The 22,645-nt window shown below is 41.0% G+C and overlaps 1 protein-coding gene across 3 annotated transcripts in view; it reads right to left on the bottom strand.

Annotated features, from left to right (window-relative positions):
* TTC7A (tetratricopeptide repeat domain 7A) overlaps positions 1-22,645 on the bottom strand; it is a 191,929-nt gene that overhangs the window by 163,303 nt on the left and 5,981 nt on the right. For all 3 annotated transcript variants that reach the window (XM_067293169.1, XM_067293170.1, XM_067293171.1), the window contains 2 exons: positions 5,379-5,509; positions 3,499-3,620 (listed from right to left, as the gene is read on the bottom strand). In XM_067293169.1, the coding sequence (XP_067149270.1) occupies positions 3,499-3,620; positions 5,379-5,509 (253 nt within the window). The remainder of the gene's footprint in view (positions 1-3,498; positions 3,621-5,378; positions 5,510-22,645) is intronic.

Below are 22,645 nucleotides of genomic sequence, written 5' to 3'. Positions count from 1 at the left end.
TTACCAGCTGCATTGTCCCAGACAAGGTGCTAGCTTCTGAGGACTGAAGAAGGGATAAACCACACAGGGAATCTGGCAAGAAAGCCCATGCAGGATTCTCAGGAGAATAGTCTGGCAGAGACTGTCCTGCCTGCCTGTTTATTAGATTCTACTATAAAGTAACACGTAAGTGGAGTTGCTCTTTTCAAGCGCTCTACAAAAAGAAGCCTACAAGATTTCAAAAACAAAACAGAGGATGCTAGCCAACTGACAGGAAGAAGGAAAAGAAAGAAGCAGCATTGCATAAGCTTTCCTTAGTAGGCATTTTGATCAGGGGTTTCCAACATAATTCAGGTCCCTAACTTGAGAGACCAAAAAGAAATCTGGTATCTTATAAATGCCTAATATTTGTTTTTCAGAAAGTCAGTTTCTTTAGAAGTGTCCCATGTAGAGCTTCCAAAACTAACTACTTTCTCTGGAAAGCCCTGACTTTTCTCTTTTGCCTGTGAACTCCATACATCTTTCAAATGTTGTTAAATAGAAGCAACACAAGTGAATTCTATTTGCCCCAAGAGAATACTAAGAGCATGTAGAGCAAAGCCCCCATAACTGTATAAGGTAATAATACCTGTTCAATATTCTGAAACGAAAGGCCGTCACAGATGAGCCTAATCTCTGCACAGACATTCACATTAGGAGGAAAAAAACAACAACAACAAAAAAAGCAAAAACCAAACCCAGTGCAGATGCTAACAAAACAGCAAGCTGCCTCCTACAGTAAAGACAACATCTGCTTGCCTACATTCTGCATCCACAGCAGCAACACTGCTCACTGAAAGAATAAAAGAAAGCCTTTTTGTGGTGCAGCAGGGCAAACAATTGCAGATTTGCCTTCAGCAACACAGTATTTTTAAGTAAATGTGTATCCACAGTGTTGGGGATTTCCACAGTTGCAAAACTTGCTGGTCCTTACAGCTGGCTTAACATCTGCAGAGGAGAAGGGACCTTTGTTTTGTACGGATGCATAGGAAGGGGGTGCGGTGCCTTTTTTCACTGAAAATTGTAAGAGAAAAATGCATCCCTGGCCACACTCTGAAAGGTTGCCAGCAGGAGCAAACACAAAAGCAGAACAACACAGATATCCCTCAGTTCATCTGCCTGACACCAGCTCTCCTAAAAAGAACAAATCACTTCCAATTTCTCTGTACACACGTACCACTGAGAAGGAACATCCCATCCTGTAGGGCCTGCCCCTGTCAGCCTGGGCATTCACCATCAAGAGCCTATTTTCTACCTGAACATGCTGAAAGCAACAAGGAGAACAAAAGTGTTTCTTTGAGCTGTTTAGTATCAGGCAGAGAAATTCATCATACACATGAAACATCTGACAAAGCCTCTTCTCCCCTTCCCCCATTTCCCTCCTCTTCCCTTAATATATCCCAATGCCGCTTATGCCCTCTTGTGGCAGAAACGCCTCACTAATACAAGCCGGAAGCACAGAGACAAGCTGCAGATTTCCACTTGATTCATTTCCCCCCCAACCAACCCTTTAAGTTTATTGGCTTGGATTTCTGATCTGCGCCGGAAGAGGTGGAAAGAGAATAAGACTTTGCACTTGTCATATCCGAGTTAGTTCCACGGCAATAACGAGACGGTTCTTTCATCTGGAGACAAATTCAGAGAACGTTTTGTTGCTATTGCAGCAATTCAACTTACAATCAAAGTGATGCTTAATTCACACATGTATTTTTATTCCAAATTACTTTACTGCAGGGTTTTTTTTTTTCCTCTTTTTTAAAGGCTGTCATTAAAATAATGTGGGAAGGGAGCAAGCAGTGCCCAGAGTAATAGCTAAAAAAAACCCACTGGATATATTGAACTGATAAAGGCTGAACTTAAAATGTTGCTGAATAAAATGAAAGGGAGTTTGTTATTCAAAAGGTGCCTAGAGGACTTCAATGCCATATGTTCTAAATGAGATTCTATTTTATTACATAGCTAATGAGCTTACTGGCAGGACCTGAGCCTTTTGTTTGCCATGGAAATGACAACAGGCTAGTAAAGCACACTTCTGTGATACAGCCACTGGTCAACCCCCATTTCAGATAACCTGTTCCCTATTATTCAGATGATACTGAGACTGTACCTCATACTTACAACTTCATACTATCTTTGTACAGGAACTTGTACTCATTTGACTGAAAGGGTAATTTAATGAAGTTTGTGCTTCTTTGGTATGGAGCCTTACTTTGCATCAAACATGACTTGAAAGGACCTTGCATGGATATGTTTACAAGTACAGCTTCACTGTACATACAGGCTTTTAATCTTGGCTTAAAATGAAAGAATGGGCACTACTAAGCATATTCATAATTGCATTTAAAATCATTCTTGGGAAAAAAACAAACTCAAACAAAAAGCCTCAAACAAGAGCAACCTTCCTACCAAATGAGTCAAAAATGGTATCATTTTCTACAAAAGAATTTAAACTGATTTTTGCTATGATTTTTTCCAGTTTTCTCCTTTCATTCTCCCCTATTTTCCCCTTTCTTCTGCATTTCATTCATCAGAAAATCTGAATACACAACCAAAATTAAGTATTTTCAAAGATGGTTTGTTAATAATAAAAAAAAGGGGGGGGGTTGTAACTCTTTGGCCAGTGACACTACACACAGAGGAGTGAAAATATTCAGCATTTGATTCTCAAAGAATCAAATGAGATACTATGCTATAAACACAGGACTAAAGGAGGATGGATTCTTACATGTACTATTCACATATAGTAAAAAGGATGTTCTCCTCTCACGGCAATCCCTTCATCAGCTAAACAGAACTGATACGTTTTAAAGACATGTTCTGTTTTTGGGGCAGAGGTACCCTTGACAACGTCATTTGGAAGCGGGCACATACTAAGTCTTTTTTATTGTTCTTGAAAAGGTTTCTCTCAGCTGAAGTTCGCTGTAAGCCTGCAGATACCAACTCCTCTTGCCATTCTAAGGTTCACTGAGACTTGTATTTTAGGGTCATAATACTCTGGAGTAGAGCTCTTCCTGGATGCATTCCCTCTAGTAAAATCACACAGATTTTCGGGTTTGATCACAACTTCGGGGGGGGGACACCAAAAACAAAAAAACCCACACCAAATGGTAACAAAAAAGCCCTCCAGAACTTACTGAGCTCTAAACCAGGCCCTCTAGCTGAAACTTCTAAAAGCACTCAGCAGTGATTAAATTCCACCTTCTCCTAACTCTGTGGTCAAACTCTCTTCATCTCCACAGGGAACAGAGCTGAGCCAAAATAACAAAACTGTTCTACTCCACCCTACTTGAAGGTGGAGAGAGACAGAGAAATAGGAAGGAGGAAAGGACACTGAGGAAACATGAGCTGAACCAGTTGGGGGGGGGGGGGGAAGGAAAGAAAACCACAATACAGATACAAAGAAATAAGCTTTGATCTAAGACAAAACATTCAATACTATCTATTATTATCTACTTTTATTAAACATCTGCATTCACCTACCCCTTCTTTAAATGAGCCACATAGGCACTCTGGAGAGCTGCTTCCAGGAAGTAGGACAGTTCAAACTCAGAGTAAGTCACGTTGCTGCCCTTTATACTCCTTGAATGCGTGTTGTTTAAGGTCTGTGAGGGGAGGAAAGAAACCAATGGAATTACAGAATAACTGTTTGAACTAGCCATTTCCTCATTAGCCAAAGAGTTAACTCAAACAATAAAATGTTATCTTCCATCATCAGATTCCTCTTTAGACTACCTGACAACTTTTTATCTTCACTAGCTATTGAAAAACCTTTCAAGGCAACTTCAAAAGAAACTATACAATGACTTCCACTACACAATCTGTATGCAATGTGAGTTTTGAAACATCATTCCTTATTACTTTGCACCTTTATTAAAGTAAATAGAAAACCAAACACTTAACATTAACTAAACATTAACACTGAGTGTCTCAGAAGTACTACTCCAACTACATAGACCCAGCACCTTGCGCACAAAGCATTAATGCAATTTGTAAGCGTGTTTTGCTAACATAATACAGCTTAGTGACTCTTAATGTTTACAAGGAGTCTTGATGGAAGAATCTTAGCTCTTCCTCTGCTTCTCCCATCAAACCCTTCTTGCTTTTGGCTTCCTTAGATATTGTGTCTTCCAGTGCTAGTAGAAAACAGCTTTCATTGCTGGAAGTTGCCCTGTATAGACTCTTCAGAGCAGGGGTTTTTTTACCCAGGACCAGAGACCTATGGACTTTGAGTACATCAGTCAGGAATCTTGCCTCCTTGTCTCTCCAGGTCCAAAAGATGAATGAATTACAATTCAAACTTTTTGTATTTGGCAGACACAAGCTATCAATAAAAACATTTATTGAGCCCATTATTGGCAGGAGGTGGTCCTTCTGCAAGCAAAGGACAGTACTTAAAATTATTCTAAACAAAAAAGTCATTTAGCTTTTTCTTGCAAAGGAACAGACCAAAACCTTGTTAGCTGGTTTTCTTAATGGATTTCTATATACATATTTAGCTCAGTTTTTTTAGTTTTAATGCAGTTAAAAACAAAACCTGGAACAGACATGCACCTTTGTTGCTGATGACAGCAAAAGCAGCTGGTCAGAAGATTAAAGGCAGTTAATTGACAGAACAGTAGGTAACATGCATTACCATCAATGCTGCTGATGCCAAGCATGAAACGTGGCAGAAGAAAGGCATGGGAGCTTATGGTGTGCACCCATTAAACATAGCTGGGCAAAGTTACAGAGATGGAGGCCATCAAGCATGTACACTCTAGCTAATCAGTGGCACATATTATCACTCAGCAAAGGGCCCACAGCACTCTGCTTACTCAGCATCCTAGCCAACCACTGAGTAAGCAACTCCTTGCTAGTGATCCAGGTTCTTCCAGTTTCACCTGCTAAAGCTGAATCATTGGCAGTTAATTCTTTGGGTCAACCATAGCAGTTTATTATCAGCTTGTTAGGGATCTCAGTGTCCACTGTTGTGTATCATTTACATGGCAGATGTGTAAAAGGTCCTGGGTTTCTTCAAGGTGGCATTTGCTACATAAAGTTAGTGATTCCTCTTTAGTAAGAGCTAAACTTGAAATAAGACCTAAGCATATCTGAGGCATTCAGTGCTTTACTGCAGACAAAACAGGTTTCCATACCTCATTCTCAGAGGAACTGGCAGAGACAAAGGTAAACAGCTGTTTTACAACTGCTTACACAGAAAAACTTAGCCCATGAAAATACTAAGACACCTAACTCTTGCAAAATTGTTCTTAAACTCTTTATTGTCTATGAGGACATGGCATTGTCCTACCACTCTTGCTGTCAAAATTCCTGGAAGTTCCATGTAGCTCATCAATAAACACCTCAAGCTCATTTCTTACCTTTTCAAGCTCCTGCAAGTACACTTGGGCAATGACACATGCTGTCTCAAAACAAGTCATGACTTCCTCCTCCCTTTCACACAGTCGAGCACGTGAGGCAACTGAGTTGGTTGAGCGCTCCAGTGACAGACCTGCAAAATAGCAGCACCTTCTCATACTGGAGTCCACAAATAGCAACACTGTTGTTTTCTCCTTTCATTTACCAAGTAACAGGAAAGCTTTTCGGTATGTGGATTTTCCCCTTGTTTTAATGACTTTCAGGAACCCCAGGAACATAAAATTCCTATACATGCAAGGCATTTGATGTCATGCTGCTCTAACATAGAGTGACACTGCACACTTCTATAGCACCTTTCAAAGGCTTTATGAAGAAAGGACATACAATCCTTCTGGTGCAAATAAGTAAGCAGAGAAATTAAGGCCTATATTTCCAAAGACAGCTATAGATTTTGGGTGCTTCAACACAAGTGCCATTCCTGAAACACCTTGGGACTGCGTTTGAGATTTTCTAAGCATCCACTATTCCATGTGAAGCTTTGAAGCTCAACAGTTTAAGAGCAAACTTGGATATCTAAGTCAGAAAATCTGAAGCCTCTTTTGGAAAATCTGAGCACGAGTGAATCGCACCTGGACATGCACTAAGCTCTTGGCAGGACACAAGAGACTCTTTAATTACAAATTGCCCTCTTTTCCATAGGAAAAAAAAAGAACTGTTTTTTGTACTACTCAAACTCTTTCTTCCATCACCAACCCCTCTTGCAAACAAAAAGTATGTTAACTGGAGACCCACAGCTATTATCCCTACATGAAAATCTTTTATCACCAGATCCTCATCTGGCATATCTGGCAACATGCTACCACATTCTTTACATCTCCAAACCTGCTTGGGGAGGCTACATTTCCCACACTGATTTTACTCTGATCTGCACAGGTTCTTAAGTTATACTGGATCCACACAATACCTCTGCTTGGAAACTCAGGCCTTTTAAACCAAAAGGGAACTGCACAAATGCCCAGTAGCCCACACAGGCTGTAAACAGTCTAGTACATGTTTCCCAATAGACTCTATATATTAACGCTCCCTAAAACTAATGAAAAACTTGCAAGGTGTAAGACAAAATCCTACTGTTCTTGACACAGATCCACAAATGCAGCAAAAGAAGAAAGATTTCAGCTGTCTAAACAGGCTCTCCAAAAAAGTGATTTAGATTGCTGCAGTATAAGCCAAAGGATTCTGCCTCTTGTGAGGAGCTACCACATGCATCAGGAGCCATGCTTGCCTAAGCCCATGTAATCCTAGGCACCTCAGCACAGCTCGCTTCAGCAGTCTCATCACAAGCTACTATGAGGTGGCAAACAGATGCCAGATCTCCCCACAATGAATGATGTGGTAAGAGCTCTCACACTGGAGGAGCTTGAGGTTCCTAGGCAGTCTTAAACTTGAAAAGTAAACAAATGTAAGTTTCTGTTTTTGTCCCCTTGGTAACTGTGCTTGGAGTTACCCAATTTAATGTTTTGCATTTGAGCAACACACAAGCAGTTTATTCAGAGGGTTGAGAAGGTAAGATGCCCCAGAAGTGCAAAGCACATTCCCCAAGGACCTATCTAGGAGGAATACATGTCAGCACCTAGCACTTTTGTAAGTTTTGACCTGGCTGGAGCAGAGGGAATGGATTTACTTCAAAATGAAAAGGAGGAGGGAGGGTATGATGATAATTTAACTAACACCCCATTCCATGTTCTCACCTTTCTACCAATATCCATCTTGTGTTGGAGGAATGGCATCCAACAGACCTTGTCTTCCAGTCCATCTGCAAAGTTTTGGGCTTTAGATTATGTTTCTTTCTATTATTTCAAAGCTTCTATTTCCCCACCCTGTTGCTATGTCATGAAGGGGAAAAGAGGATGTTAACCCTCTATACAGAAAAAGACAAGAAGCTACCAAGTGCTGAAGCTGTAACAATCAACTTACAAATATTCTTCTCTGATCTGTCCCAGTTTTATTTACTTCTGAACTTCTAATCAACCCCCACAATTGAAAACAAATTCAAAAACATGTCTATGTCAGAGTCACCACCCCTTTCAGTGCAAAGCAGGGCTGAGGACCCTGAAAGAAACCCAGTACAACCCACTGACATTCACACACATGCAGCATGTAATCAGACTGCAAGAGCCATCCTAGCACAGTCTGTGTGGGGGTGGTTATCGTGGGAGATGTCACAGAGAGAACAGCCTGATAAAAAGCCATTTACATACATGCTACAGCCCACTGCAGGAGCTACTATCTCTAAGCTCCGATATGGGAGAAAAAGTAAACAACCCTTGCTCAAATTCCCAAGTACTGATGGCAAACATGTCCATCCACATGGGCCACAGAACATAGCTGGGGCTGATCAGAGATGGGGAAATAAATAGCTCCAAAAAGGTAATACAGACCACTGCTGGCATCACCAACTTTTCCTCCAACTAAGACCCTTGCCACAGTAAACATCAAGCAGTATATAACATATTAAAACACACACTATGCTACATTGCACACATTTTTCCACTTGTAAAGGGCAAAAAGGAAAAATTACCCACATGATGCAACATTAGTCATAGTGCTTTCCACTAATACCATATGTGCTGAGCCAATGCAGTCAGAGTATAAAATCCTCTACAGAACCCAGACAGGGCCATTTTTCCCTACCACAGAAGTATAATGAGAAGGGAAATTAGAGCAAGCAGACTGCAAATCCAGCAAACAAAGTAAAGAACAGAAGAATAACAGGAATAAAGAGTTCCCTACTCTTGTTGCCACCAATTCAGTTCTCACAGTGCAGACAGAGTCCCAGCAACCACAGATTTGCTTGGTAGGCAATTGTCTATCTGGACACCACTGTTTATTAGCCCGTCCAGCCCTGTGAGCAAAAACTCTTCCCTGCCCCCCTCCTCTGGTTACCAGTACAAAAAATATTTTGCATCATAAAATATGTTTTGAATTCAACTCAGTTCCCCAAAAGCCTCAGAAACCTGCAAAGCACATGATACTGCCATGCTGGATTTAGCAAGAAAGCATGTCTACAATGGAGTTAGCTCTGGGTAAAGCAAAGCCATTCACTCTTGCAGTAGCTGCTTAGGGTAAATACCTGAGTCCTTTAGTAGATATCACAGTCAGTTATGCTAAGATAACACTAATTTATAACTTACCTACATTTATATAGTTTTTATTGAATCAGATGTCCAAATTTTTTTTTATATATATATACATACATACACACACATACCATAAAAAATATTTTATATAGTGAAGATACAGCTTTCTAATGGGGTTTGGTCCAAGCTCAAGACTTAATGAGAGACTTGCTTCCCAGTTATACTTTTAAAAGAATAAGCTCTTTCAACCCTTTTACTTTCCACCCACTTCAGAGGCAGTAGCCTTCTATGTATAGAAATAATGGTTCTCTTTCTTGAATAAAAATAAGGCTTCCATCCACTTCCTCTAGTTCTCCCATAGATTCATCTCTTTCCCTTGATCTCTCTATAATCTTCCTCCTTTCTTCTCTCCTTCTAAAGCTAATCTGCATTTATGCCAGAAATAAAACCAAAAAGGTTTACAAGAAGCATACATTGACTGAAAAAGTTTCTTCCTGCACTTAAAACGTGCTGCTTGCATTCATGAAAACCTGAAAGGGGACATTTTATGAAAGCTTATTTCAGCTTTCATCCCCTTTCACCCAGTCCTCACCAAGAGACAAGAGTACATCATCTGGCTCTAATGCTCAGAGGTGAAGTTATTACCAGAGCTGGAGCACACACTTGCAGGACATTGGGGCTTAGATTCTCAGCAACATAGGATCACAGAAAAACTCAAGTTGGAAGGAATCTCAGGATGTCTGTAGACCAACCTCCTGCTCAAAGCAAGGTCAGCTATGAGGTCAGATCAGGCTGGTCAGGGCTTTACCCAGTCCGGTCTTGAAAGCCTCTAAGCATGGATGGAGACAGCATAACCACTAAGGAGAACAGCAAGCTAAGGCAACTTACTTCTTTCTCCTCCAATTCATTAACTAGTTCACCAAATAGCAGCATTGCTGCTTCTGAGTAGGAGAGAGATACCAATCCACCCACCAGTTCTTTTCGTTTTCCTGTCAATATCGACTCTTAGCTTCACATTTGTGGCTACATTAATGTAACAACTGGGAAACAGTGCATTTATAGGTGCAAGAAGACAGGGTCAGCAGCAGTACACTACTTTAAACCCCTTTCACACACGGGGTTAGCCAGTAGTTGCTAAATGTCCACAGCCCAGAAGCAGAGGTATCTGGCAATCTAAGGAAGAAACCAAAGAAACTCCATAGTGCACAGTGCGAAGTCTGCATGCTGCGTCCTGGTGTTACATGTGTGTCAAACACAGCCATGGGAACTCAAAGTGAGAGACAGCTCAGGGTGGAACTTACTGTCCTACCAACAGCATCTGCCCCAGGCTACAGAGCAAGGTTACGATGTCTGTGCTCATGTGCAGCTCTGGCCAGAAGCCAGAGTATGATGCTACGCTGAGAGTATGCGATGGCTTTATTCAAGCTACAGGAACATAAATAATTTATCTTGAGGTAAACCAGGGTGTGAATATATTGCATGGCAACCACTGCATGGAAACTGACTGTGATCACGTGCTCATCCTCCGGTGAACGTCAGGTCATTCAAGGTAGCTATCCCCAGTGGAAGGGCATGTTTCATTTCTAGTACATGGCCTGCAGCCTACTTCAGAAGTGTGGCTCTAGGAAATCAGCTAGCATTGAAACAAGACTATTTTTAAGACAAGCTCTTCAAACTAATATGTAAATATAATCCATACTTAATGACTCATCAAAGCTCAGCAGAATACTAAACACTTAACTTTCTCAAAGACCACAAAATTGAAAGGCACAACCAAATCACTTCCATTTTACAAGTGGTACTAAGTTCATATCTTAGACCTCCAACAGTGTCTAAATAGGTTGTTTGAGGACTATGCTCTTAGATTATAGAGTCTTAGAAAGCAAAAATCTGAACTTCAAAAAGCCAAAGTAGCAGTCTGGATTAGTTCGACATAAGAAAGACCCAGCACTGTGTATTATTCCTGCCAGAATTCACAGCTGCTTAAATAATTTACATCATTGGTCTTGATACTCCTCTCCCCAGCTACTGAGCAAAGAGCTTTCAGCACCATTTACAGGCATACCTCGTTTTACTCTGCTTCTCTTTATTGCGCTTCAAAAAAATGCAATATCTGTGTTTTGGGGTTTTTTTAAACAAATTGAAGGTTTGTGGCAACCCTGTGCTGAGCAAGTCTATTGGCACCATTCTTCCAACAGCATGTGCTCACTTCATGTCTCTGTATCGCATTTTGGTAATTCCCTCGGTATTTCAAACTTTTTCATTATTATTATATCTGTTAAGGTGATCTGTGATCTTGGATGTTTCTATTGTAATTGTTTTGGGGCACCACAAACCACACCCATATAAGATGGCAATCTTAATCAATAAATGTTGCGTGTGTTCTGCCTGCTCCACCGACCGGCCGTTCCCCCGTCTCTCTCCCTCTCCTCGGGCCTCCCTATTCCCTGAGACACAACAGTATTAAAATTAGGCCAGTTAATACCCCTACAATGGCCTCTAAGTGTTCAAGCGAAAGGAAGAGTTGCACGTCTCTCACTTGAAATCAAAAGCTAGAAGTGATTCAGCTTAGTGAGGAAGGCATGTTGAAAGCCGAGATAGGCCGAAAGCTGGGCCTCTTGCGCCAAGTAGCGAATGCAAAGGAAAAGGTCTTGAAGGAAATTCAAAGTGCTACTCCAGTGAACACATGAGCGATAAGAAAGCAAAACGGCCTTCTTGCTGACAGGGAGAAAGTTTTAGTGGACTGGATAGAAGATCAGACCAGCCACAACATTCCCCTAAGCCAAAGCCTCATCCAGAGCAAGGCCCTAACTCTCTTCAGTTCTGGGAAGGCTGAGAGAGGGGAGGAAGCTGCAGAAGAAGAGTGTGAAGCTAGCAGAGGTTGGTTCACGAGGTTTCAGGAAAGAAGCCGTCTCCATAACATCAAAGGGCAAGGTGAAGCAGCAAGTGCTGATGCAGAAGCTGCAGCAAGTTATCCAGAAGATCTAGCTAGGAGAACTGATGAAGGCGGCTACACTAAACAACAGATTTTCATGTAGACAAAACAGCCTTCTGTTGGAAGAAGATGCCACCTAGGACTTTCATAGCTAGAGAGGAGAAGTCAATGCCTGGCTTCAAAGCTTCAAAGGACAGGCTGACTCTCCTGCTTGGGGCTAATGCAGCTGGTGACTTGAAGTTGAAGCCAATGCTCATTTCATGCCAATACGCATTTCATGCCTGCTAACACAACATCCATTCTGCAGCCCATGGATCAAGGAGTCATTTTGACTTTCAAGTCTTACTATTTAAGAAATACATTTCGTAAGGCTAGAGCTGCCATAGATAGCGATTCCTCTGATGGATCCGGGCAAAGTAAATAGAAAACCTTCTGGAAAGGATTCGCCATTCTAGATGCCATTAAGAACATTTGTGATTCATGGGAGGAGGTCAAAATATCAACACTCACAGGAGTCTGGAAGAAGTTGATTCCAGCCCTCATGGAGGACTTTGAGGGCTTCAAGACTTCAGTGGAGGAAGTAACTGCAGATGTGGTGGAAGTAGCAAGAGAACTAGAATGGGGAGTGGAGCCTGAAGATGGGACTGAATTGCTGCAATCTCCTGATAAACCTTTAACGGATGAGGAGTTGCTTCTTAGGGACGAGCAAAGAAAGTGGTTTCTTGAGATGGAATCTACTCCTGGTGAAGACGCTGTGAACATTGTTGAAATGACAAAGGATTTAGAATATTACATACACTGTAATGTACCCTGCAGCGGCAGGGTTGGTGAGGACTGACTCCAATTTTGAAAGAAGTTTTCTTGTGGGTAAAAATGCTTTCAAACAGCATTGCATGCTACAGAGAAATCCTTTGTGAAAGGAAGAGTCAATCGATGGGGCAAACTTCATTGCTGTCTTATTTTAAGAAATTGCCACAGCTGCCCCAGCCTTTCAGCAACCACCACCCTGATCAGTCAGCAGCCATCAACACTGAGGCAAGACCTTCCATCAGCAAAAAGATTACCACTTGCTGAAGGCTCAGATCACGATTAGCATTTTTTTTAATCAATAAAGTATTCTTTAATTCAGGTATGTGCATTGGTTTTTTTAGACATAATGCTACTGCACACTTAATAGACTACAGTGTAGTGTAAACATAACTTTCATATGCACTGGGAAACCAAAAAATTCATATGACTCGCTTTATTGTTATACTTGCTTTATTGCGGTGATCTGGAACCAAACCTGCAATATCTCCGAGGTATGCCTATACTTGCAATGCAAATAGAAGGCGGGGGAAAAAAAAAAAAGGCCTAGAATGCCTAGATTTTGAGGACATCTATTCATTCATACTATATCTTTTGGAAGGGGGAAGAGAGGAGAAAGAAAAGTTTTGTTTTGCAAGAGAAAGCCACAAGAAGATCTTTCATCATTGCCTCTGTAGAGATAGTCCTTTATGATCACAATAGCCCTACATAATCACAATAATCCATGATGACCTTGGGGTAGCTTTCATCTAAAAGTCTCAAAGGTGGAAGGGCAGAAAACTCCAGTAACCCAAACTAACATTCATCTGAAGACCTTTCCCCTCACCCCCTTTTAAGGGGCAGACACAGCCTGAAAATTTAAATAACGTGTGCATGGCTGCTTAGTTAAATCAACGAACATTTCAGGAGGCCTACTCCCAGCCTTCCAACTAGGCCCTACAAGCCAATCCTAATGCTGTCACTCTCATTGTGTTTGTAGCATTTTGTAGTGGAGAACCTTATCTGCTTAGACTTGTAGATACAGATAAAAAAAATGATTTTTAAAGCTAGAAAAACTTTTTGATCAAGCGCCTGTGAAGCCAGAGGATGGCCACCACTACTCCAAGATGCAATCTCAGTCATCAGTCCCTGATCAATTCTATGTAGGCTCTGCAACACATTGCATATCTTACTGTGTAGGAAAATTCAGCCATCTTAATCAAAAGGCTCATTTTCACAAGTGTATCAAAATGCTTGTTTTCATTAGCATATCAAAACCTCTTACCTATCAGCTGGTTGCTCTTAAGCCTCCTGGCTGATCTTTGTACCTTGGCTTTAACACACAATGTATTAAGTGGCTTGGTATAACAGGCCACCTCTGTTCCCAGGATATACCTTACAGCAGTTAAAGAGATGTCTCAGATGGAGTGATGCTCTGGGCCACAGCAGGTATGGGGGAGGAGGCATTCCCTCTTATGACCCTGCACATAGAGGACTTGGTCAACACCAACCATGTCCATACACTTGCATGGCATGCTGCAAGAATCACATTTTTTCCCCCTTGTCTAAATTCAGTGGCTAGAAGTTGAGAATAAAAGTAAGATGTATGGAGTGCAAGGAAGAGAGAGATGGAGCGGATGATGAATGGTTATCAGGATTTATTCAGTTTGAATTCCTCTGTATCACTGCCAGGCAGCATCATTTGTGAGAAAATTCTAGTGTAGCTGCAATCACAACCACCGAGACAGACTATGTGTTTCTACTCTGGGAGCAGAAGGGAGCAAAGAGGAGGGCAATGCATATTAAACTGTGCTAATTCACATCAAGTTCTCAAGCTAGTTCTACTTAAAATTATTAGGTGACAACTAACAAGCTTGTTCACCTGTCATTTAAAAGACAGTCAAAGGCATCCAGAACTTACTCAAGGGTAAACCACACATGGAAATCTCCACAGAGCCACAGGACACATACCACATCCTCACAGAGCAGAAGGATGCAGAAAACTGGAAGCAGTTCACAGCCACAGGAGAACAGCTCACCAGTGACCACAACACTCCATGACAGGGTACAAAGCATCAGCCTCAGCTACTGTGACTGCTGCTCACTTACTCCCAAAGCTAGTACCTGTAATACCCAACATTCGGACACCCCACTGTCAGCTACACAGCCCCAGCCTAGGGACAGCATCAGAGCCATCTAAAAGCTCCCTCTAGCTTAGGCCATCTAATAGAGAGTAGATTTGCATTTATTTTAGTGAAAATAACACCATAGCGTTTTATCTCATGCTACTGCACTTAAACATTGTGCATTCCTTATTCTGACTCCTCAGGAAAGCAAGTTATGACTGTTCTTTTACCTCCTGATGCTGCTGGCACCAGAGTACAGGATGTAAGGAAGGTTTTATGCATGTGTGAGCCCAGCACATGCAGGTATGCATGTATGTGTAGGAAGACATGAAAGAATAACAGGACACAAAACCTTACCATCACAGAAACCAAAACGCATTAATAAAGGAAGAACATGGTATTTTCTTTTTCCTGAAATTCAGTTATTTGCACTTTGATGCCATCAGGGAGCCTTTGCTCACAAGCCTAAAAATCATACCCCATGCTGCATTTGTATATAACATTGATGGCTCCTATATTAAACTACTTCTAAAATGCAAACAGAGGGAAAAAAAAGGAACAGAACTAGCCTATTCTACAGCAAGACAAGTTCATGGAGCGCAGCAGTGAATTCTAACTTCGCTGACTGCCACAGGCAGCCTAAGTACACCAAGAATGTCAGGGCTGACCTGGGAAACTGACATTTCACATCCAAGCTGGAAAGCAAAGGCACTCAGCTCACCAACATGCAACAGCTCAAGGCCATCACTATAACAGTGTAAGAGCAACTCCAACATCACTTGGATTTCAAGTCTATTCTGAAACTAGAAATAAGCTATACTACTACAAGGTCCTTTTATCAAGATATCAGCATCTACAAACCGGGGCTTTTGCCTATCAGACAGCTACTCTGATGCCAACATGAATAAACAGCATGCTTCCTGTCTAGCTGGCATAATTACAAACAGCAGCACTTTGAAGTATATACCAGGCGTAGAACAAAGTCTTTCTCAGATGTGGATTGACATTTAAAAGATGCAGTTTTTGTCAAGCAAAAATGAAAATAAGTTCTGTCAACAAAATGCCTTATTGTTGGTTAGTCAGTTTTCAGTGTCATATGGCATCATACATCCTTGTGGCTGCAACTCAATTTTCCTGTCAGGCAAGAAAAGAAAACTAATTTTATTATCTAGGCTCTATTCAGAGGAACCCATCTCCCCATATACCTTAATGCTCAGAGATGTGTCTGTCCCATTTTTACTGCCATCACAGAGAAAAGCCAAATTTCTAATGAAAGGATTCTAACAAAAAGGAATGTTTCCTGCCCCTAACAAACCTTTTTTTTTTTTTTTTAAAGTTTTATTAAGAACAAGAAACCAAATGACAAGTTATTTTTCTCCACTGTTCTATCAGTTCTATTTAGTCACAGCAGCAGCAGCAAATTCTGACCAAAGTAACCTCAATGAGAGAAAGAGCAGGATTAGCCGGAGAATATTACATGCCAGTGTACCATCTCAAAAGAAACATATAGGTTAACACAGCTGTATACAGCCAAGTGTCAGTCTTCCTCAAAAAGCTTATTACCATCCAAGCTCTCGATACATCTGTACTAAAAAACTGAAAGCAAGGTTTTAGTTAATCTTTCTTCACCTTTAACCATTATCTATGCTTTTCTCTTAACTTTGTGCCCAATATAATTCTGGCTTGTCACAAAGCAGCAGCTTCCTATAGACACCATCACTGTTCCTTGTAGTCTTTAGAAAAGTCCTAGATGCTCTCCTGAGCACTACAGGTGCAAGGGTGCATCAGACAGCATCACAGGTTGGCAGGTTGCAGGCAGTGGTGTATCAGGGCCCCAGCTAAGGGAGCAAGCTTTAAGATAACAACCCTCCCAGTCCAAACCAGATGATTATGGTAGAGAAGATTTAGATTCCCCAAGCAAAAGTCTACAGTAAGCATACCATGACACTGAAACCAAAAGGGGGGAGAAGGAGGGAAAAATTCAGGCTCTTAAGGGTTTTCCCAGCCCCTTACAACATACTGTTCCTTCCTGCTATATGGGTGCATTATAGCAAGTGGTCCCCAGGTCAGTCAGTAGCAGCAACACAGGGAGGATGCAAATCCAGCTGAGAGCAGGGGGTAGGGGGACAAGAGGGAGGGAGTGCTGGAAGGAGGGAGGAAGAGCTGGGTTCCTTCTTCTTTTTAGCACTAGCAGAATCAGAAATCTTCATTTTAATCATGTGACTACTGAACAATAACACAGAAATGGATTATCGTTATCTTGATATATGCAATTACAGCATGCTTTTACTTTCCCCTATTAGTGCCAGGAGAGGACATAAATGAAATGATTTATTTGAACATTGAAAGATGTCATCAACCTGCCATTAATCCATTTCCTACACCTGCTTCTCCTGATAAGACAGATATGCCTTTATGCAATAGGATCCCCACATCATCTCTTTTTAAGCAAAGCTTTTCTTAGAGAACTTCAAGAACTCTGAAAATCAGCCTATGAAAAGATCCTAAGCACAAGACTATGCATAACCATAGGGGTTTCTGGCATCCAACAGTCAGAACAGCATTCTAAGTGCTAGTCCGGAAAAGGAGAATGCACCTTGCAAAACCTCTTGTCCTCCGAAATAGAGAGCCAGCTCAGAAAATACACATAGTCTGCAACAGATTTGTAAATCATGACGTGGACTAAACATAGCTTCCTGCAAAAAGAAATTAAAAGTGTAAATTCACTTTGAAGAGGATTATGAAGAGGATTATGAAACAAATTATAAGCCTGCAAAGCTACATAGTGTTTTGAAACAGTTTATCTGTACTTGAAATTGTTCAAACTGCTGGCACTCAGACTCACTCCACACAGTCTATATTCCAATAAACTCAATAGTTTTAGCATCGCATTCAAAAAAAACCTGAGTGGACAAAAATTTTATGTCAGATAAGCTAACCAGAAATCCTGTTTTTAGAGCAATTCTATTTAAAAGCAATGCTGCTTAAGTTAAGCCCATAACACAGAATATACCCTTAACATTATGTGAACAGAACACATCCTAGTAATATGGGATTACTACCAATCAGTAAAAAACTAAACTGGAGAAGTCACTGGCTAAGGATCTGAAACCAGTTTGATGAAGTGGTGAAATCAGTCTTTTAAATAACAGTATCCCTCCCCCAGGAGGAAGGGAGAAAGCTTTTCCCTTTCAGTTCACTCCACCAATTTAGTTCAATGATTAGACTTCCAAAGATGATGAACCAACAAAGTTTTGGTTGAGTAAAATCACCCAAGCAAGCTGTTTTTTCTCTTCTAATCCATACACTAAAGAAAGCAACAAAAACAGGTATGACTAGAAGTTTACTAGTTCTAAAATGCTGAAGGACAGAGTGACCGTGAAGATCGAGTTCAAGCACTATCTGTAGCAAGTGACATCCATTTAACTGAAAAGATTTACTTAGTTTAATCAAAATCTTGAATGACAGAGGAGAAAAGTACATTTCCCAGAACTTGGCTTTATGACAAAAACATCTTTAAACATTGTACATTTTATTCTAATTTGCACACAAACACAGCCTGGAACAAATCATACACAGGAAAACTAGTCATTTTTCTAGTCATTCTGCAGAAAACCATATCAGAAAATAATGAATGACACACAAATGTTAAAATTTAAGACACTAGTCAAGTGTGTGACTAAATGGAGAAATATTTGCTGATTAACTAGAAAGAGCAATTTAATGCCAGGATTACGTTTAGTGAATGCAAACCCACATGTTTTTAATAGTTCTGGAAACCAACAAAAACCATCCTTGTAAGAAGCAAATTAAGAAACACAAGCACAAAGTAAGTTTAAAATCATTAATTCAAAATTGAGGTTTTTGTTGGCCATTTAAATTACGATTAAAACCAAGTGGGTAGTTTTCAGGTCAGCTGAGCAAAAGATCGACTTTTCTGTTTATTATTTCTATAAGATGCCACCATTTTCCATTCAGGTCACTAATATTACCTCCAACACAACCACTTCTAGTATTACAAACCCAAGGCAAAGATTTCACATGGGGAGAAAGCAGAAGGAGCAATATCCTTCCAAGCAATAAAGACCTCATGATCATAGAAGTTTAAAAAGAAAATCAGAGAAACAGGAAAAATGTAAGATCAGTAGTTTGTGCTTAAGGGAAGAAAAAAAAAAAAAAGAAAAAAAAAGAAAGGAAGAAAAAAAAAAAAAAGAGACCAAACCCAGAATCTAGGCTCCAGGTTGTTCAGCACTATCATGCTCAGGAATAACCCTCCCATGCTGGTTTCAGAGCTTTGCTTTCATCAAACCACAGTTGCCAGGAGGACTCGCGCTGTCCCTTGAAGCACATGCACTACTCCCAATCCAGTGCAGTTAGTGTCACAGTCTTACAGGTTTTTTAGAAAATGTCAATTACAGATTTTAAATATCTTTAAACAACTTGACTGGGTTGAACAACAACATAAATAACACTCCAAGCTGCTAAACTAATAAAGCCCATTTTCTTGTCCATGCAACTTGTGGTTGGACTTATCATTAACAAAATGCAATCTCTGATGAAAGTTTCTCACAGTCACAGTATCACATCACATTCACTTCCACATGGATTTTTCTGGTGTCTAACATAGGCTGAGCTGACACAGCAGCCTTTTGATATCTTAAAAGAGAGGATCTCTGCTCTGCTTTGCCACCTATTTTCACGAAACTTTTAAAAACAAATTTACAAGGGATTCATCACACCCAACTTTAGACACCCACAAACAAGTTACTGCTCAGTCTCCTTTCCCAGGTGCTGCAGAGGGGGCAGCACTGTCCAACGCCATGCACTTCCTTCATGTCAGGCACCATTTGAGGAGGCGATGAATCACCCCAAAACTGCCAACTTCTGCCTGCGCAGAGAGTTTAGACTGCATCTGGACAAATGAAATCCTTTCTGTACCTCTGAAATTCCTACTTCTCTGTTACACTGAGCTGAAATTGGCCAATAACAACAATAAAATTATTGGAGGATGGACAGGGAGGAAAAGCAGAGAAAGAGGCAGCGTGACTGTTTCCCTAGGAAACCAGCTAAAAACTTTGCAATCCTATGTCATCACTGATTTGCACGCACAGATTTAGATAGTTACCAATCTCTGGGCACACCCATCCACACGGGTGAAGTCCAGTCAGCAGTGCCCGGCCACAGAGCTGATTTGCCGGGTGCAGGGTGTTCCCCTGTGTGGGGCTGACTCATACCGCAGGAGCTCTAACGCAACACATACTGCCTGGAAGCACTGCAGCAAGCCAGAGAGGCTCACAGTCATTACAAGGAAGGCACCCACACACCAGCCTGAGCGACGAAGGCTGGGGAAGGGCTGACGTGGCAACAGGCAGCTTCGGCTAAAGCAGCTCTCGCCATGCTCTCACACTGCACAGCAAGAATGGCCACGCACCAAACAGCAGGGTAGCACAAAGGAGACTTTTCGCACCTCTCTGCGCCCCACCTGCCTACGTTCACACCAAGTGCCTGCACAACAAACAAGGACAGAGCACAACTCCATTATTAAGACAAACAAAAAGATTTTTCTTACTCTGGTTAAGATACAAACATGTCATATATATATTTTGCAAATACTCTCCAACAGTTTGCAACGGCTCTAACTGAATATAAAAAGGGACTCAGTCGAGAAATGAGTTGCCCATGGAGGACTTTTTTTATTCCTTGTTTCCTTCAGTCCCGCCACAGACTCACAATATGACTGGAAGCAACTCTCTTTAGTTCTCCGCACCTCAGACTTCCCACCTGTACAACTAACCTAATGAATCTTACTTGCCCACATGAAGTCTATTTCAAGGATATTCATTTTAAAAAGACAAATACCAGCAGTAACACCACCTACCCAGGAAAAGAAACCGCATTGCTCACATTTCTGTAGGGATCAGAGATGGGAATGCAAACTTCTTGCGCCATAGACAAACACCAAAGATAGGAGCCCTTAACTCTACTTATCTTATGGAGATGTATTTGGTTTTAAACATTATATTGCTATGAAAATTATTTACACACAGCCATACTACAAACCTGGAATCTAGGCATGCTTAAGTCCTGCTGGAGATGTACTTTGTCTTGTAAAGGGTTAAGCTGTGCCCTATTCCGCTTCCAGGAAGATCTATCCACCAGAGCCGACAGGGATCTCCACAGAGTTTCTGCAGCAAGCATGGCCAGAGACAAACCAGTGGACTCTGACAGTTGTTCTGAGGTTGGGTTTTTTGCTTGTTTTGAATGGATAACACCAGATAACAAAGCCACATGTCCCAAGTGCATCAGAAGCAAAATGCAAGCAAGTTTGCTTACTCAATTCTGTTTTATGCAACAGGCAGAATTGCTTGCACCAGAGACTATATGCAATACAGTAAATTGAGCATAGGTTTTAAGAATTAACCTCATGGCGGGTACGAAGGACGGAGAGAGACATGTACAGACCAACCACCTATTAACTAACCATAGAGGTTAGAACTAGTCATTGCTAAAAATCAAATTTTGTCAGGGCTCCACTCAGTGTCCACAGAAAGATGACATGCTTCTCTTCTCCCCACAGCTTAGAGATTTAGAAACAGGACAGGCAGAAGCAGCCAGCCGAGATAGTGGAAGGGTCCTGCACTTGCTGCTATTTCTCCTGTAACTTGTTAGCTGGTCAAGTCCCAACATTTATAAATAACTTCAAATGTTTACTGCTCGACACTCATCTCATGTGGAAGTCTGAGCAAAGCCAGAAAGAAAACTGTTTTTCTTGTGCAACTTCTACAGTGCAATAACAAAACTTCTAATCCAGACTGCTTGTTACCATAATACTAACCTACTACATGCTAGAGATCTTCAGAGGAGCCCATAGAGATTTAGCTCAATGTCTGACTTTCAGTGTCGTTAAATGTGAAAGGTGCTATAATGAAAGCAAATTCAGTTTTGTTGGCTCTCATTTCATTTCTACCACACTCTCCACTTCCACAGTTCCTCCTAGGGTATCCGTCTCCTTCTCATTATATTTTAGTTTGCTTCCAACTGAAAAAAGTTGGGTGACTACTCTTGATTTGATTTTCCTTTCTTCCATTACCTTTCCAGCATGATCTTGAATGCTGGAGAGCCTACACTGCCATTCATCCTATAGGCACAACTCAGCAGTAGTAACAGACTAGCTACCCAAAACCAAGGTGGTTTCAGGATCACACTAAAGTTTTATGAAGTTGTAATAAGTAACTAATGCTGGATGAACAAGAATATTCTATTGAACAGACTTCCTTCTCCCACTACTACCAAAACTGAAAAAGAAATTAAGTGGAGAACCAAGCTCTGCCTTGAAATACAGGCAGAACTCTGGCTTTTATGGATCATTGCATATATGATCCTTGCACAAAATTTACTACCAGTGATGTTCAAGAATTTCTTTAGAGCTGGTTTCAACTTGCATAAGTTAACAGGCAACAAAATAGTATGGATAATCAACAGAATTTCTACATAGATACCAAATGATAAGTGGATTAAGAACATGCATATACTATTGTATAAATAAATTTTAAGTAGTTCAAACTGATGATCTGATATTTGCCCTACAGAGCTAGTCTGGGTAGACATATTTTGAATTGAAAATTTAAATCCTCACTATCACCATAGTTCTCAGTACAAACTTCTAGCACTTGGGGCTTGCTTCCATCACATGGAATAAGGTTATAGTGATCCCAGCAATGAGCTCTCTCTCCAAACTCAGCTGGTCAAGCTCCACCCAGCTGGACTTCTTTCTCTATGAGACTTTGGTGCAATACTTTGTGACTTATCATGCTCTTGATATCTTGGCTAATCTGAAAATAATCATCATGAGAGATAAAGGGTATGGAACAGGAACAGCACAGAGGTTATGTTGGGATGACAGGCATTCCTCAAACTTCACACACAGTGGCAAAAGAGTATTTATATTCCATGCTAACCCATGTGGAAAAAAAAAAATTGGGGTCCAGTCCTCTGAGGCAAATGCCTCACTCCTATGGCTTCATAAGGAGGTGAAGCAAGTCAGCTCCCGTAGAAGAAGTCTTACAGGAACAGTGTTATTTCATTTGTGTTCATGCATAGTTTACCATTACACTCACACCTCATCTAGGGCCTTATCAAATACCCAGTGAAATTAGCGCAGCTCCGCAAACTCTGGAGTGCACCATTAGTTGCCCTCAAATGCACAGGTAAAAATGCACTGGCAGTCACTCATGCCTCTGCCCCATCCAAGTGTTAGTGCAAGTTACAACTAATCAGTTCTGTTC

Source organism: Apteryx mantelli, chromosome 3, assembly GCF_036417845.1.
Source record: "Apteryx mantelli isolate bAptMan1 chromosome 3, bAptMan1.hap1, whole genome shotgun sequence".
Classification (NCBI taxonomy): domain Eukaryota; kingdom Metazoa; phylum Chordata; class Aves; order Apterygiformes; family Apterygidae; genus Apteryx; species Apteryx mantelli.
The sequence above is the reverse complement of the archived record's forward strand: the minus strand, read 5'-3'. Positions and strand labels throughout refer to the sequence as shown.